The sequence below is a fragment of the Erpetoichthys calabaricus genome, chromosome 13, assembly GCF_900747795.2.
Source record: "Erpetoichthys calabaricus chromosome 13, fErpCal1.3, whole genome shotgun sequence".
Taxonomy (NCBI): Eukaryota; Metazoa; Chordata; class Cladistia; order Polypteriformes; family Polypteridae; genus Erpetoichthys; species Erpetoichthys calabaricus.
Window position 1 is genome coordinate 44209040 of NC_041406.2, and position 16967 is coordinate 44226006.

The window sequence follows — 16967 nt, forward strand, 5'->3', positions numbered from 1 at the left end:
CAGCCAAATATGTGTTTTCTGAGAGCAGTTCTGTTATGTGAGGTCCGCTGGAAATTAGGTCTTTAAAGAATGCCAGTTGACATGTTTTCTGTACAGACACCTCTTTAAAGATAGATGGTACAAAAGACAGAGATTGAAATACATATAGTCAGAGCCCACTTTTCATAGGTTAACACCCATCTTTACTGTAATCCATGCCATTGTCACATTATGTTTCAATGCTTACCTCTATTTGATATATTTGCTGTGACTGAATGAGCCTAAGTGTCTGAACAATTCATAGACTACCTTCTATGGCTGTAGCAGAATTCTGATTTAAATCACAAACCCATTTACGTTTTTTTTCTGTTTTTATTTTCACTCAGTCAATGTTTATCAGGAACTGTTGTACTCTTTGAGGATGCAGTAATATTTACATCAGCAATGTACTATATTTATTTTTTGTTTCTAAATTCAATACACGGATGGCCACATAACGAGGTTGAGCAAACAGTTTATAGTTGAGCCTGAAAGGGAGACAGTAAGGAGCTTGTTTTGCAACTGTCCAAAGACTGCTAATATGTTGGCACACATGTGCGCATGGGAGGCAGCTAAAGGGCTTGAGTAAGGGCAATTTCCGAGTCAGACCAGGATGTGGCAGAGTGCACGGATTCTTTTTCTCGCTTTCCTGCAGACCATCCACGGGAGATTCCACTTGGCCCTGTTGACGTCACTTCCGGGTCGTAGCCTATGAAGGAAGACCTTGTTGGCTCCGGCCCCTTTGATGTCATGTCCGTGCTCAAGCCTATGGCTGAAGACCCTTATGAGCCCGACCCATCTGACTTCACTTCCTGCCTTCCCCTTTAAAAGCCTCCACCTTTTCCCTATTCCCTCAGTTCTGTTTTGGACTCGGTTTTGTGCACATCAGTGCTGTTATACATTTTGCAACTTTATAGCCAGGATACCAATATATGGGTGGCTGCCCCAAACCTTTTTATGACTCTTATGTCTGGTTTTTGCAACAATGTGAATTACAAGTTGCTAGCAATTATTGTTTGGAGTGTTTTCTTCTTGTTTCAGAACTAAGTCAGGTGGATGGCAAAAACCAATAAGTGAAGTTTTGTGCTCTCTTTGAATTTCTAATATTTCTTAGGAATTGTATTTTTGCCTAGTCAACATGCTCCTGAATCAGTACCCTTCACATGCCTTAGTCAAGAGTTGAGGTGTAGAACTCCATTGTGGTAGGTGATGAATTCAGACTGGTAAAAATCTGACCAAGTCCTTCGTACATGTATGGTTCAAACAGATGAAACAAAGTTGGCTCAAACACCTGAGGGGTAATGGCAAAGGGGATGTTTTCAGAATTAGGTGGTGTCCCGCAGGAATCAGTGCTAGGATGGCAGCCCTTTTTAATGTATATAAATTACCTGGACAAGAATATAAGCAATAACCTGGTTAAGCTGGCAGGTGAAACCAAACTATGTGTAAGGGCATACAATTTAGAATCAAGTAAATTGTTGCAGAGGGACATGGACAGTATACAGGCTTGGGCAGGTTTGTAGCAGATGAAATTTAATGTAAATAAATATAAGATATTACACATAAGAAGTAGAAATGTTGAATACACTTGAAAGTAGACCTTTTGAGAAAGATCTAGGAGTCATAGTGAACTCCTCAGTACTATCAAGATAGTATACAAAAGCAATTAAGAAGGCTAATAGAATGTTAGTTTATGTTGTGTGGACTACAAGTCAAGGGAGGTTATGCTTAAGTTATACAACACACTAGCGAGGTCTGTATATACTGTTTATATACATATATATATATATACAGTATATATATATATATATATATATATATATATATATATATATATTATATAAATGCACTAGTAAGGCCTCACCTGCAGGCTACAGTTTTTGTCTCCATATTACCAAAAGGACATAGAAGTGCTAGCGAAAGTATAGAGAAGAGTGATTAAGCTGATTCCATGATTAACTGGTACAAGCCACGAGGACAGACTGAAGAAGATGAACATTTTCAGGTTAAGTAAATGAAGGTTAAAAGGTGACATGATCAAAGTTTTTAAAATTAAGAAAGGAATTAGTACAGTGGATCCCAGATGTTACTTTAACATATATTCATTTCTGCAAAAAGAACATGGGGACACAGTTTGAAACTTGTTAAGGGTTGGTTTCACACAAATGTTAGAAAGTTTTTCTTTATGCAAAGAACTACAAGCACATGGAATAAAATTACTCAACAGTATGATGGACTGTAGGTCCTAATTTGATGTTGTGTTGACTTGAGTTATGCAGGGAAAATCACATGCACAATACCTACTGTATAATAAAACACTAACGTCTGTGTGCCCAGTTCCTCTGAGCAATTTCACTGGTCAGTTTGGCATTGGTGTAATTGGTCAGTTTGGTTTGGTGACACAACGAAAGTGGAACTGCGAAGGTGAGACGTACAAGGAGGAGGAGGAGGAAAGGCATAGGAGGAACCCTGAGAGAGTCACCTTCAAAGACGGGAAGTATAAAACCAGACAAGGGATAAGAAAGTCATATAAAAAATGACACAGTCTGAGAAGTAGGCTTTGATGTATATATAGGATAAATGTATATTTTTTTAATTTCCTCAAAACTCCCACAATAATATACTGATTCACTTTGGCATTTTAGCTCGGAAAGATGGAAAGCACACACTGCATGGGTCTCTACTAAATCGTGCATTTGAATTGATACTAGGTCACATCTGGCTCCATGTGATTATCACCTTTTACCCAATCTGAAGGACTACCTCTGTGGGATTAATTATATCAGTGATGAAAACATCAAGTCAGCTACATAAGAGTGGTTGCAAAAGAAAGTCAAAATGTTCACCTGAGTTGTACAGAAAAGGTTCCAAAATGTTATAAGAGCTATATTAGTGATTACGCTATTTTTACTTTTGATCCTGAAAACGTTTTGATAACTGCTTATGGGTGTATTGATCAAATATCAGGGCAGAAACCTCCTCAAAAACCCACACAAGCTAATATATATACTGCAGACTCAAATCCACAATCAAGCATCCTACCACCCCAGTAATCTGTCTGGTTAAATAAGCAATTCAGGAATTTTTTAACATTTGTGTATGATTTGTTGTTTACTTTTGGAATTTCACATTATTTTGTCTGGCCAACAAGCAGGGATACAAGACAGACTAAATATTGGGAAGTCATGTAGGCCATTACTTTACTTCAATAACAGCACATCTGGAAACATATGAAGATGTGAACTCCCCTATTTTACTTTTGAAAGCATGAAACAAACCTTTGATGTTCAATTTAGTCTCTATTTTTCATGTTATATCTTGTTTGATTTTATGTATTGTGATTAATTTCTTAAATAACAAGGCCAAACCCACCAAAAACCTTGACCAACACAATATTTAATTTTTAAAATTAAAATAAGAATTCAATACACAAAATTTAAAAATCAAAACTCGAAAAAAAAAGAACAGGCATATTAATTAAACTGCCACAGAATTAACACTTAAGCCAATAAGTCTACAAAAGTAAAATCTAAAATGCTAGAACCAAAATCGAGTAGGGAATAATAAACATGGTAAGCACAAAGAACACCACTGTGGCATGCAGGTAGGAAGCTTATATGTAGAAAAAACAAAAGGCTAGACACCAGAGAAAAAAGACAAAAACAAAAATATTATGAAGGATAAATCAAAGTTGAAATCCTAAATTGTGTGTACATTTTGCTATTCTACTCCCTACCATATTTTTAACTCTTTTCATTGCCTTTTTAGGCATTGTGATGTTTGTTCATGCTCAGTGGTAGCAAATTTAGTAGCTGGTAATTTCTGCTTATGTGGGAAAATATATATCATATAAGCCTTTGTGGGCTCGACAGTAATTTTTAAGAACTGTTACTGATTACTCAGCACAATAGGTTTTGGATTTTGTTGAAGCCTCGTCTCATTTCTTGTCTTTACTTCCTTTTCTTCATGTTCTCTTATATTTGTTGAATTATCTACCCTACTTTACGATTAAGGCCAAGGGGAGCAGGCCTTTGATTGTGGTTAAGGCCTCAAGCATTCTTTGAATTATTTTGCTTTACTTTCCATTGTTAACAATTTGAGCTTTATTCACTTAATTTGTATTTTTGTGAATTCTACAAGTTGTCTTCTGCAATTTCAATAAAAACGTGGTCATAAAAAAGTGTTCTGTCGATTATGCCAGTCACCTGAAGCTTTATAAAGGAAACTGCTGCATCTAATGTTCTTTAAGTTTTTGAATGATTTTGTTCATCTCTGCCACAGCTCTCCTCTTACAGCAAGGACTTTTTTTTGTTAGGTTTCTTCTTTGGCATATTCATTTAATAAACGTAGGTTTTTATACTTTCTCTTGAGTTTTTTAAATTATTCAGCCACCTTCTGAGTTTTAATTTTCATTAAGTGTATTGGATAATATTTATTAAAAATGTCTTACTTTATTCTTTTATTAATAAGCCTTTGACCTTTAGGCCTTTTATCCTTAGCTTGTTTTCCCTTTCTATTCATTACTATTTAGCTGTCTTAACAGTATTCATTAAATTTGCTAAAACAGACTCATTACTCTAGTAAAATTCAACATGTTTTGAGCATTTTAGTTTAGGTCGTTAATTTTTTGTATTTTCTTATGATCTTGTTAATAATCAATTGTTTGAGTGTTCTAGTCACTTTTAAATCAATAATTTAAAATTAATAATTTATACTTTAGTTGTTAGTTTTGGAGCTGTACATGAAATAGCAATCACAACGCATACTGTATATGTTGTATCCAGACACCTTACATGTCCTCAGTTGGCTGGTTCCTTAAACAACACATGCAAAATTCCAGTGTCATCTGCAACAGTGAAAAAAAGATTCGAGGATACTGGCCTTATCTGAAACTGGTAAATACAAAGAAAAGCTTAAAATGGGCAAAAGTTTAGAATCGCCCAGAAATCCACTGTCCAAAGTCACTTTTTTTTGGGTCATTTTAACCTTACTCTTTCCATTGTTGAACAAGATACTGGTGCGTGGAATGTATTTAAAAAAGCAGCCAAATGAGGAACTGGAAGACATCTGTTTTTCAAACTACATATTCTTATGTACTTATTCTGTTTTGCATCTTGGCATTCCATTCCTTTTTCGGTCCTGGTTGGATCCAATTTGCCCTTTTCTCTCTCAATAAAAGTTGGGGATAACTTTGTGTAAAATGTTTGTTTCTTGGCAATGTGTCCCTTGGAATACTCTACATTTTGCAAAAGAGAAACAGCCTGACATGTTTCTTGAGAAAGCTGTTTCGCATTTGGCTATTTTTGAACTTGGAATTGAACTTCAGAAATGCCAGAACCTTATAATCCCAGAAACAAAAACTCATTTGATATTGAACAGAATAGTTAGGTTTCAGCTGATATAATACAATTAGAAAGGTTTTACTGATAACCAACTAATGCTTAAACATGATTAATTAAGGATGAGTGAAAAGAGCTTACTATTAGGACACTGGAGTAATGGCTACTGAAAAGGAGGCTGTGCAGCCATAGTTGAACACTAAATTATAAATGAATCATTTCAAGCAGTAATGACCATTTGTAACATTAATAATATATTGGCTATATTTAAAATCAATTTAATGGTGTCCTGATAAAAAAAGTATCAATTTCTATCAAAAACAAGAAAATTTCCAGGTGATTCAAAACTTTTGAAAGCTAGTGTAAATATGACGTTGAAATATTATCCCTTTCACATAGCACACTAGCATTTGTAACCCTACCTCCTAAAAGCAAATGTTAACAAAATACCCCTGCAATACTTATACTCATAAAAATGCAGGAACATATTTTAAATACAGTATGTTTCAAGTGCCTACTTGTCACAGCACTTTTAAAGTAAATAAATTAAATATACATTTGAATCACAATATTATTACTAAGCTATTTTTACAATATTAACAATAATTTTTAATAAATTAATAATAAATTTAATACATTTTTTCATATCTTGCCTACTTACCCAGTTCATGACTACAACTGCGGCAGGGCTCGTTTAGGCTAACCACTGTCTGTTGCAAATCGACTCTTGGTGGAGTTGGAGGTGGGTTCTGACTCTTCCAGCCATTACACTTACATGATTCTTCAGCCTATAATAATATATACAAATGAGAGAATTATATAAACACATGATTATCTTGTTTTATTAAGGCATCTGTCTGTTAAGAATAATTTTCTGTGTTGTCCACTTTATAAACTGCTCAAAAAAATTAAAGGAACACTTTGAAAACACATCAGATCTCAATGGGGGGAAAAAATCCTGCTGGATATCCATACTGATATGGACTGGGTAAAGTGTTAGGAACGAAAGGATGCCACATCATTTGATGGAAATGAAAATTATCAACCTACAGAGGGCTGAATTCAAAGACACCCTGAAAATCAAAGTGAAAAAACGATGCGGCAGGCTAGTCCATTTTGCCGAAATTTCATCGCAGCAACTCAAAATCATACTCTGTAGTTTGCATGTCCCTCACATGCTTGTATACATGCCTGACATCCTTGGGGCATACTCCCAATGAGACGATGGATGGTGTCCTGGGGGATCTCCTCCCAGATCTGGACCAGGACATCACTGAGCTCCTGGACAGTCTGAGGTGCAACCAAGTGGACTGAAACATAATGTTCTAGTGGTGTTCTATTAGATTTAGGTCAGGCGAGTGTGACGGCCAGTCAATGGTATCAATTCCTTCATCCTGCAGGAACTGCCTACATAGTCTTGCCACATGAGGTAGGGCATTGTCATGCACAAGGAGGAACCCAGGACCCACTGCACCAACATAGAAACTGACAATGGGTCCAAGGATTTCATCCCGATACCTAATGGCAGCCAAGGTGCCGTTGTCTAGCCTGTAGAGTTCTGTGAATCCCTCCATGGATATGGCTCACCAGACCATCACTGACCCACCACCAAACCAGTCATGCTGGACAATGTTACAGGCAGCATAACGTTCTCCATGGCTTCTCCAGACCCTTTCACGTCTGTCACATGTGCTCAGGGTGAACCTGCTCTCATCTGTGAAAAGCACAGGGCGTCAGTGGTGGACCTGCCAATTCTGGTATTCTATGGCAAATGCCAATCAAGCTCCACGGTGCCGGGCAGTGAGCACAGGGCCCACTAGAGGATGTTGGGCCCTCAGGCCACCCTCATGAAGTCTATTTCTATTTGTTGGTCAGAGACATTCACACCAGTGGCCTGCTGGAGGTCATTTTGTAGGGCTCTGGCAGTGCTCATCCTGATCTTCCTTGCCCAAAGGAGCAGATACCGGTCCTGCTGATGGGTTAAGGACTTTCTATGGCCCTCTCTAGCTCTCCTAGAGTAACTGCCTGTCTCCTGGAACCTCCTCCATGCCCTTGAGACTGTGCTGGGAGACACAGAAAAGAAAAGTTAGACTACCTGTGGAACCTCTGCAGGGTCCTGGTATCGCCTAATGCTACCAGTAGTGACACTGACCGTAGCCAAATGCAAAACTAATCAAAAAACAGTCAGAAAAGTTGAGGAGGGAAAAATGTTAGTGGCCTCCACCTGTTAAACCATTCCTGTTTTGGGGATCATCTCATTGTTGCCGCTCTAGTGCACCTGTTGTTAATTTCATTAACACCAAAGCAGCTGAAACTGATTCACAACTCCCTCTGTTACTTAACTGACAAGATCAATATCCCAGAAGTTTCAGTGACTTGATGCTATACTCTGATTATAAAGTGTTCCTTTAATTTTTTTGAGCAGTATACAATTTTAGCATTAATGATATGCTAGAAGAGACACATGGTCATAAGTATTTGAAACAAATTGTGTCACAAAAACTATAGTTGGGCAATTTGCATAAAAACATAATAAGTACCACTTGAAGAAATACATTATTCCAAGGAAAGGCCAAGGAATGATTGGAATGACACTGAGCTACATGTTGGGTCATTAATAGCAGATGCAACTTTCATATTTAGTAGTATAACCAACCATTTTTTGTGCCATGGATGAAGTGATCAAGTGCTGAACTGTTTCCAAAGGACTTTCAACTGAGCATTGTGCAACTGCTCTTCAAGAGATGCAAGTCTGTGGATGGTGTCAACATCAGTTTAGATGACTACCCTACAATGTCCTCCACATGCTCTGTTGAAACACATATGGCACCATTTTGGCCAGTGAAGGCCAGTGGCATCACATTTTTGGTGAGATCTCAGCTGTGTGTAGTCAGGTTCTAGATACAAACTACTACCAGGTGGACCTGCCATGGATATGATATTTCAGAAGGTCCCTGAAATATGTCAGTGTACAGTAAAACTGCTGCTAACAAGCAATGGAGTTGTCCAGATTCACAACTCCAATTGTTCTAGCAGTTTGTCTTTGGAGATTTCTGCCCAGGTTATACTGTTGTGCAAGTTTTCTTTATGAGAAAATTTAGTTATCATCAGCCCCAATGTAAAATTGAAAGGCACTGCTGAAAATAACCAGAAGTAGACAAAAGCAGTACAGGCTGTTTAAGCATGACACCAATCAATACACAGTTATCAAAGGAGTGATAAATCTCATACTGAACACCGTCAATTGAGTTTGACCTCAGTAAGTCATGAGTCCATGGTCTAAAGGAAACAACTAGCATTTTTACAAAAATATAAGTAATACAACATTTATAATCCATTATCAACCCTCCTCTATTCTGGTTCTCGTCCCAATATCTTAATGTTGCCCTTGGTACCACTGCTCTACTGCCAAGCTGCTCTCCTGCCCGTGGAAAAGTCATCTCAGATAAAGGAGTGTTGGAAACATGCAAGGGAAAGATTCTCTCATCATACTAGACAGCCCAGCAGTAACTCTACCGTAGAATGCCCAGGAGGGACTTTATATTTGACTTTTTCTTTTACGGTTTTCATTTACTCAATTGTCAACTGGTAATTGTTCAACAATTAATTAACAGACAGAAACTGTTGGTTTCCTGTCATGTCAATCAGTTTCTACTTTGCTTTCTGCGTGTTTTAACAAATATGAATATTATATGTACTAATTCTGTATTTATTAATTAGTATAATCTATGCTTCCATTTAACCTGAGAATTTGTTAACAGTACTGTGCACCTGCACTCGGTGAAGAGCTCTATACAAAAATAAATTGTACTGTATTGTACTATATTGTATTGTGCATACTGTAAAGGTAACTTGATTCTTGAGGGAGTCAATTTGTTCAAAAGTCTTGTGAGATTCACACATTCTAAAGTCAATAAAATGTCCAAAAAGAGAACAGTATTGAGGTCTGCTGTCAACAATAACAACAGTTAAAAATTTCAAAATATTGTTTAATGAAAATAATATTGTTCTTGAAGCAGTGCACACGTTTAACAGCTTCAACATTATAACACATTCACAACTCAGTAAATACAACTAGTACCAAATACAAACATTTATTTAAGGAATTCATTTTGACCTATGGGCATGCAGTTTTAATAAAAATATTAAATACCACAAAAAGGTCATGAAAGCATTGTAATATAGTGATGTCCTGCTCCCAGTATAAATAGAATAATCAGGTAGTAGTTGTACATGGTGTTGTAAGCTGTCTGTTGAAAGGGTCTCCATTGAATCTGTAAGCGAGTAAGCACACAATTCAATGGACACTGTCAGCATTAACAAATAAAATAAGTTCCAGTAAATACAGAATTCTAGAGAACAAACAGAATTTCTAGACTCTGAATCGAATAGGATAACTTTTGAACAAGTGATTGTTTCCATAAACTGTATCTCCCTTTTGGAAATAGAACATTATACATTCTAAGCAAATAATTGAGTTCAAAAACATATTCCTTTATTGAGTAACTATCTGTAATCAAGTGGCTGCCACATCAATATAATCAATATACAAACTCAGCTCTTCTCTCTCCACACATTCTTTCTGTTATATATTCCTTATTTGTTTTCTTTTAGATTATAAACCACTGTTGACTTCTACTAGGAAATCACACAGCCATTTAAAATTTCTTTCTCTAGACTCTCTGTCTTGAAATTACAGAGAACAGCTCTGTAATTTCTAATGTTACGGGTGGGCAGTGGCTAAAATCCAACTAAACAGGAAAACACTGAAATGCTGCTCCTTGGAATCTCACACACTCTGCTCTACAAGTATATATCAGGTATTCTCATCCACTGTCTCCTTTTCTCCTTTTGGACTTGAGTTTTGTAAAACTGTATATAGTATAGGACAGTGTTTCTCAAACGCATGGGACCTTATGTAGGTACAGATTTTTGTTCTAACCAATTTTATAAATAGTGAGTCATTTCTCCATCTAACTGATCACATTTAATAATTTGATATTTTTCCTTTTCTCTTAGTCTGCAGTCAGAAATGCACAACAGATTATTTTTCTTTTAAAAGACATTTAGAAATATTTGTATATTTTCTACAGCTACGTTTAGAAATATCTGTGTTTTTCCTACAGCTTTAAATGCTTCATTTTCTTCTGTTGTTTTCTTATGACCATATGACTGCTGGAAGTCATGCATTTTGAAGCCATCGCCTGGAATGTATTTAAGGTAGCAGCACTCTATCCACTGGCATCCATGATTTTAGATTGTAATAAACACTCTAAGCTTCTTTTTCATGCTTACAAACAGAACCCTGCTTGTTGCTTTGACTTAAATTTTTGGTTAATATTTTGGGCTTTGGTACTTTGTTACTTTTAGTGCTTTCTTGGTTTTGACCTCTGTCCATTTAAAAATGAAGCTTTTTTCTTTTCATTTACAGGTCCTTCTTTCCCTTGCAATATCTTTTGTACCATGACAGTACAAGTTCCACATCAAATCATTTAATTTCTTTAATGTATCTGAGCTGAGTCAAGGATGCCCCTTGTCGCCACTGCTATTTGCAATCACCATTGAACCACTGGCGGTTCACTGTCAAAATGCTTATCAGATAAAGGGGATTATCAGAGAAGGACTGGAACAGTCCTCTATATTTTATTAATATTAACAATTTCTCTATATGCAGATGATATGGTACTGTATATATCAGACCCACAAAATTCTGTGCCTGCAGTCTTAACAGCACTTACAGAATTTCAAAAGATCTCTGGTCTCAGAATTAATCTGAATAAAAGTGTACTCTTTCCAGTGAATTCTAAAGCATATAATATTAGACTGGAAACGCTACCTTTGATCATTGCAGATCAGTTTAAATACCTAGGGGTAAATATCACAAGTAAACACAAAGCTCTTTATCAACAAAATGTCACCGTCTGTATGGAAAAAATTAAGCAAAACTTGCATAGATGGTCAACCCTTCATCTCACTCTAGCTGGAAGAATTAACGTTGTTAAGATGAATATTCTTCCTAAGCTCCCATGCTCTCTTTCTCAGGGGTGGGGGTCGATCTGTTTTCAATCCTATTTTTTGTAAAAACTGATCTATTTGTATGGAATGATTAAAATTAATAAAATTTTAAAAAAATGTATCTGAGCTGAACTCTATTCTACATCATATAAAACCTGACAGAATCAACCACTTTCACTATTCCAATCATCCATGTATCTAGTAACTCTTTTATCTAGTTTAGGGTTCAACCAAAATATTTCCATTAATATTTTACTGCTATTAGAGAAAAGAAGTAACCACTACTGCATTTGTATGATTGTTTTTTCTAAGAAAGAGGCACTGTTTCATGATTCTTTATATTTATTTGGGTAACTGGGGTTTTTTAGATTGTGTGCTGAGATAAAGTGAAACAGTTCCATTAGCACATAAATGACATTGAAAAATCTCTTAAAATAATGGTTTTAAATCCATTGAAATAACAAAAAGAAAGTGAGGCCTATTGAAAGTAGTGTTCTGATGCTGCTGACAATAAAACAAAACCATTTGCTGTTTGTTGCTGTAGTGAATGCCTAAAAATTATAGCATGCAATAGGAATATGTCAGTCACCTCAGATTCAGGAGCAAACAGGAATATTTTTATCATGTGGGAGACGTGTTTAAGAGTTAGTGCTGTGTAGCCCTCTATTTAGTAAAGAACAAGAATGTACAACAATGACTATCTAAGATGGATGGAAATCCACTGCCCCCATAAATGGAGTCATTTGCAGGGTTATAAATCCATTGTGCCAAAGAATAACTCTGGGGGATCGACCATCACAAAGATTAATGTAGGAGATGCAGGTAATTCAAATAGAACTAACTAAAAGTTACCAAAATAGGTTCAGAGACCATACAAAAGTTGAATTAAATTAATTGTCTGATCAAAAGTCCCCATGAGATAAAATCATTTTAGCAACCTAATGTTTAATTCAGTCTTCTGACAAACACAGCATCATTACAAAAAATATTCAAGAAAATGCTGGCACAAACTCAGACATGCCAGCCTACTGCCCATTCATATTTTGATTCCAGTGCTCCTCCTCTTAATCCATTAAATCTCTTGTCAGACACCACTAATACTGAAAACTGGATTGTCATCTGCAGAAGTTTTCAAACACTGCTGTATATTTTATGATGTGTCTGCTGTAGATATCATTATAGCTTACTGGTATAAGTCACATCCAGTAGGACAAAGAACATAAAATATTTTATTTTAAATACTGTGCCAAACTTGTCATTCTTACATATATTTCAAACTTAACTCTTTGTAGGTCATTAATCTACCAATAAACATTTAATATAGTGTGATTAACAAAATTGCAGTGTGAAAAAATACACTTTTTATTTAGCACCTGTAATTTTCAGAGCTATGCTGTATTCTTAATATAGGAGTGATGTGCTTAAGCTGCATGGTACCTCATCAATTACCTGTAACTTTCCATTTCTGTTTGTTGGTTTTCGGTTTTAAAGTTTGTTATTGTGTTTGTTAAGTCATATACACTTATTTAACTATTAATCATATACTGTTATTATAGTGCTTTCTTTTAATTTCTCACTTGCATACACATTCAGGAAAACTGTGTTGTCACCTTACACTACCATTTATATACAATATATAACCACTGTAATTACTTCTAAAAGAGATTTTTGACATATGAAAGCTTTTTGTCTGTCTCATTTCTTCTTTAAGAACCCTAAAAACTGCAAGAACTTCACAAAATATATTCAATTCCATATGACAGATACAACGGCATGGTGGCGCAGTGGTAGCGCTGCTGCCTCGCAGTTAGGAGACCCAGGTTCACTTCCTGGGTCCTCCCTGTGTGGAGTTTGCATGTTCTCCCCGTGTCTGCGTGGGTTTCAGCCAGGTGCTCTGGTTTCCTCCCACAGTCCACATACATGCAGGTTAGGTGCACTGGCGATTCTAAATTGTCCCTAGGTGTGTTGGTGTGGCTCCCTGCCTGGGATTTGTTCCTGCCTTGCACCCCTGGGATTGGCTCCAGCAGACCCCGTGACCCTGTGTTACGATATAGTGGGTTGCATACTGACTGACGGATACAAATGTGATTTTCCACAAATATCCTGAAAACCATTTTCTATAACATAGTATTAAAAGTGCTCAGCTTGTACAAGGGGAAAGATGGTTTATAAAAAGTAATGAGTGAACACTTCTACTAATTACATGAATAAATGCAAATTGATATATATAAAATGCTAATGTCTGTCTGTCACATGATTACTTGCAAACTAATGGGGACAGAACCTTGATCTTGGTCTTAATCGAAAGCTTATGACTTGATATGTTCTGGAAATGCAAAAAATGAGGTAGCAGCAATTAGGTAGGCAGAAAAGTTAATCGTAATTAAAGCACAGTCTCCACAAGCCCAACTATTGATAACTCCCAGGACAAGGTACATACGTGTTCAGAATTAATTTGTAAACACCTGGCGGAGAGTTTGCTGTTGTTTATATCTGGCCTTTTGTAACATTTTATTTTAGGACCATAGGTCAGTGTGTTTCACTAGTGTTTTAAAAATATAAGGCAAATGTGAAAGATTCGATTTAAGTGTAAACTTAAAATGACTATTAAGGTAAATGAATGCATATGTGTAACTAGCAAAGAATATATTACATGAATTTGTATTATTATATCTAAAAAGAAAAACCTTGACATTCATTAGTATGCAAAGCACATGGGATGTGTGATCCCTGTACCCGGGGATAGGTAGGAATAAAATTTTGTTTACTCCCATTCTGTCTCTAATTCTATGGTGTCAGGAAAAAAAAACAGCTTCCCAGAGTTTCAAATCCTATTCCAATACTCAGATAGATAGAGAGATACTTTATTTATCCCAAGGATACTCATCATCGTACAGAGCAATGTCTATCTGGAGACGACTGAATTAGAGGTCAATTGCGTGTGCCTGTCATGTACCTGAGAATAAGACGTAGATGCACCAGATAATCCACACATATTTAGAAAACAACAGCAGGAACCTAGTGATTCTTATTTTTGTACAATTATCAAAGTATTTTTTCTCTGTTCAATCCCTGTATAACGAATAGCTGACGACTCTAAAACCCAGAATTTGTCGAGATTCCACAACTTTGATTTCGAGTTACTTGTGCATGACTGTATTATTGTGATTTCTCTTTAAAAGGCACGGGAGGAAACATGGTAATTGTGGCATGATTACGAAATGGGGTGAAATGTTGGCGCCAGGTAATTGTGTTGCAAGCAAACGCAGTTGTTGTAATCGTTCTGCTCACAAGGGTGTGAACGAAACGCTATTTAGGACTCAATTTGTACTTTAAACAACTAGGAAACATAATAAAACCTTGACTGACTAATTTTCAATTCCTGCCAAGTTTCACATGACGCGCACATCTTGCTGGGTCAGCCAGCTCGCGGCCGGTTCCTGTTCCAACAGCCTTTCGCTTTCGCTCGCGCTGGCACGTCTCCACTAGCTACTGGCAGCCCGCGCGCCACTGCGCACCAACTTTGCGCAGCCAACGTACGAGAAAGACCTCAGTTAGGCCCCGCCTCCAGCAGCTGTCAGCGCGTCAAAACAAAGAGGCAGGCAGAAGAGAGATAACACTCCAAAACACTTAGAAATATATATACATTTACTGAAAGACTTACGGTATTGTGTAAACGAAGAAGGTTCACTTGGAGCTATTTTTCTTGTGCAGAAACGCAAGATTTTTTTACTTTTTTAAGCACGAATTCGCGATGAAATGTAACAGCTTCTTGACATTGTGCCAACTCTTACTTTTAAAGTGTACCTTTTTCAATTGCCAACACAACAGACCTGTTTTTTATTTTGCAGCGTATAGTTCATATACCATATAATTATGAAACAGAGTCGCGATCTAGTGACAAGTGCATCCATCGACAATTTAATCGACGTATGTACGAAGTTTCTGATGACGCGCAACTGAGCACACAACCCTTGTTACAGCTGAATGCACCGCGCCCCCAATTTTTGCAGCATATAAATTACATATACCTTGCAAGAAGAATACACTCCGAGTTTCTCCAGTTTCTTTAGTCGCGGAGCGGAGCGAAGCAGTGCCTTCTTCACGGCAATCCGAGCAGATCCCGAAGCGGTATAGGAGTTTTCCATACCTGCTCCCCCGGGAGCGGCAGGAGTAGAACCCGCCGCTCCCACCGCTGGGGAGCCCTGCTGCAGACATCCACTCTCGGACATCCTGGACACCCAGCAAGCCGCACGAATATGTCTCCCGACTCGCTGGATGCGACTCTTTCTATTCCACGGCTTGACGAGCTGACATGGCGCTCATCCCTGTTTTTATTTGTCTATGTAACACTCAGATTCATTCGCTAGGGGGAGACGAATGGGCAAAAGAGACCTGACGAAGTTGTGCACCCATGCGAGGACGCGCCAAGTAGCCACTAGTTGGTCAAGGTCAAAGAGGCAATCGCTCGCTCGCTCTCTCTCTCTCTCTCTCTCGCTCCCGCTCCCTCCCCTCCCTTTGCCTCCCTCCTTCCACCACACTCACTCTCTCTTGCTCATCAAGACAAACAGCGACAGGCTGTGAGAGTAGATGGAAACCATATTAGATGCGGAGCTGGCTTATGATGACAAAATGAAAATAACCTTCTTCAGATGACTTTGCAGTCTGCAATAGAATTATTTTAACAGATGGAGAGGATCCATTTTCGTTCCATTTATGAGATGAACCAAATTTCAGGAAAGCTCCAAAATATGACTAAAGAAAAAAAGTTGTTAAAAAGTATGTTACTATTACTGTTATTGGGTCAATACTTAAAGTTTATTAATAATATAACTATGTGCATAAGACAAATTACTGTTGCTGTACTTATGTGTATAGTTGATTATTTAAAATGTTTTAGCATTCTGCACTACACTGGTTATGGGAATCTGGAGCATATTAATGCAGCATAAGGGTAGGCTACCTTCATGTATACATTAATGGTCAATTTAAACACCTAGTCATTATATCTAAGGACAACAGAAAAAAAACTAGCATTCTTGGGGGAAATCCTTATGAAGGTGAGGACATACAAATTCCACAAAACTTAAAGTAAACCTAATGTCAGCACTTGGTTTTCTCAGAATTATAAATTATTTATTAGACAACTGGGGTTTAAGAGCTGAGCGGCAGAATTGCAGCTCCTCAGCATCACACTAGAAATTAAAAACAAAATTTATTTTAGGGTGAATAGTTAAAGATTCATGAACAGTGTTTTTATATAAGCCCATGTTTTCCAGTATAGACACAAGATAGGACTCACACACACACCAAACTAGCAGAATGTTTTTGAACAGTTGAGGGGGAAGAGCCAGCAATCCATTTGAGCATCAGGACAATATGCAAACTCCACACAGAAGATACTCGGTCCAGATGCACATGACTTTTTTATCGTGTTTTGTCACAGTTGTAAATGATGTATTAATTAGGACTTTATAATAGCATGCATGATCTGAAAAGCTTGTGGCTCTTATTTGGTTTCAGTTTTTCTTTTGTTAAATTACTACATTTACTGAGTATTATTTCTGTTTTATAGTAGTTTTCTTTACCTTATTA

General features: G+C 37.1%; 1 protein-coding gene across 3 annotated transcripts in view; it reads right to left on the reverse strand.

Moving 5' to 3' along the window:
• kat2b (K(lysine) acetyltransferase 2B) overlaps window positions 1-15939 on the reverse strand; it is a 61554-nt gene extending 45615 nt beyond the window's left edge. For 2 of the 3 annotated variants that reach the window (XM_028818181.2, XM_051936037.1), the window contains exons 1-2: window positions 15404-15938; window positions 6019-6145 (exon numbers count right to left, since the gene is read on the reverse strand). In XM_028818181.2, the coding sequence (XP_028674014.1) occupies window positions 6019-6145; window positions 15404-15604 (328 nt within the window). In that variant the 5' untranslated portion in view covers window positions 15605-15938. Of the gene's footprint in view, window positions 1-6018; window positions 6146-15403 lie in introns of all 3 variants that reach the window. The other variant, XM_051936036.1, reaches the window with a different exon arrangement.
• Window positions 15940-16967: the final 1028 nt, after the last annotated feature.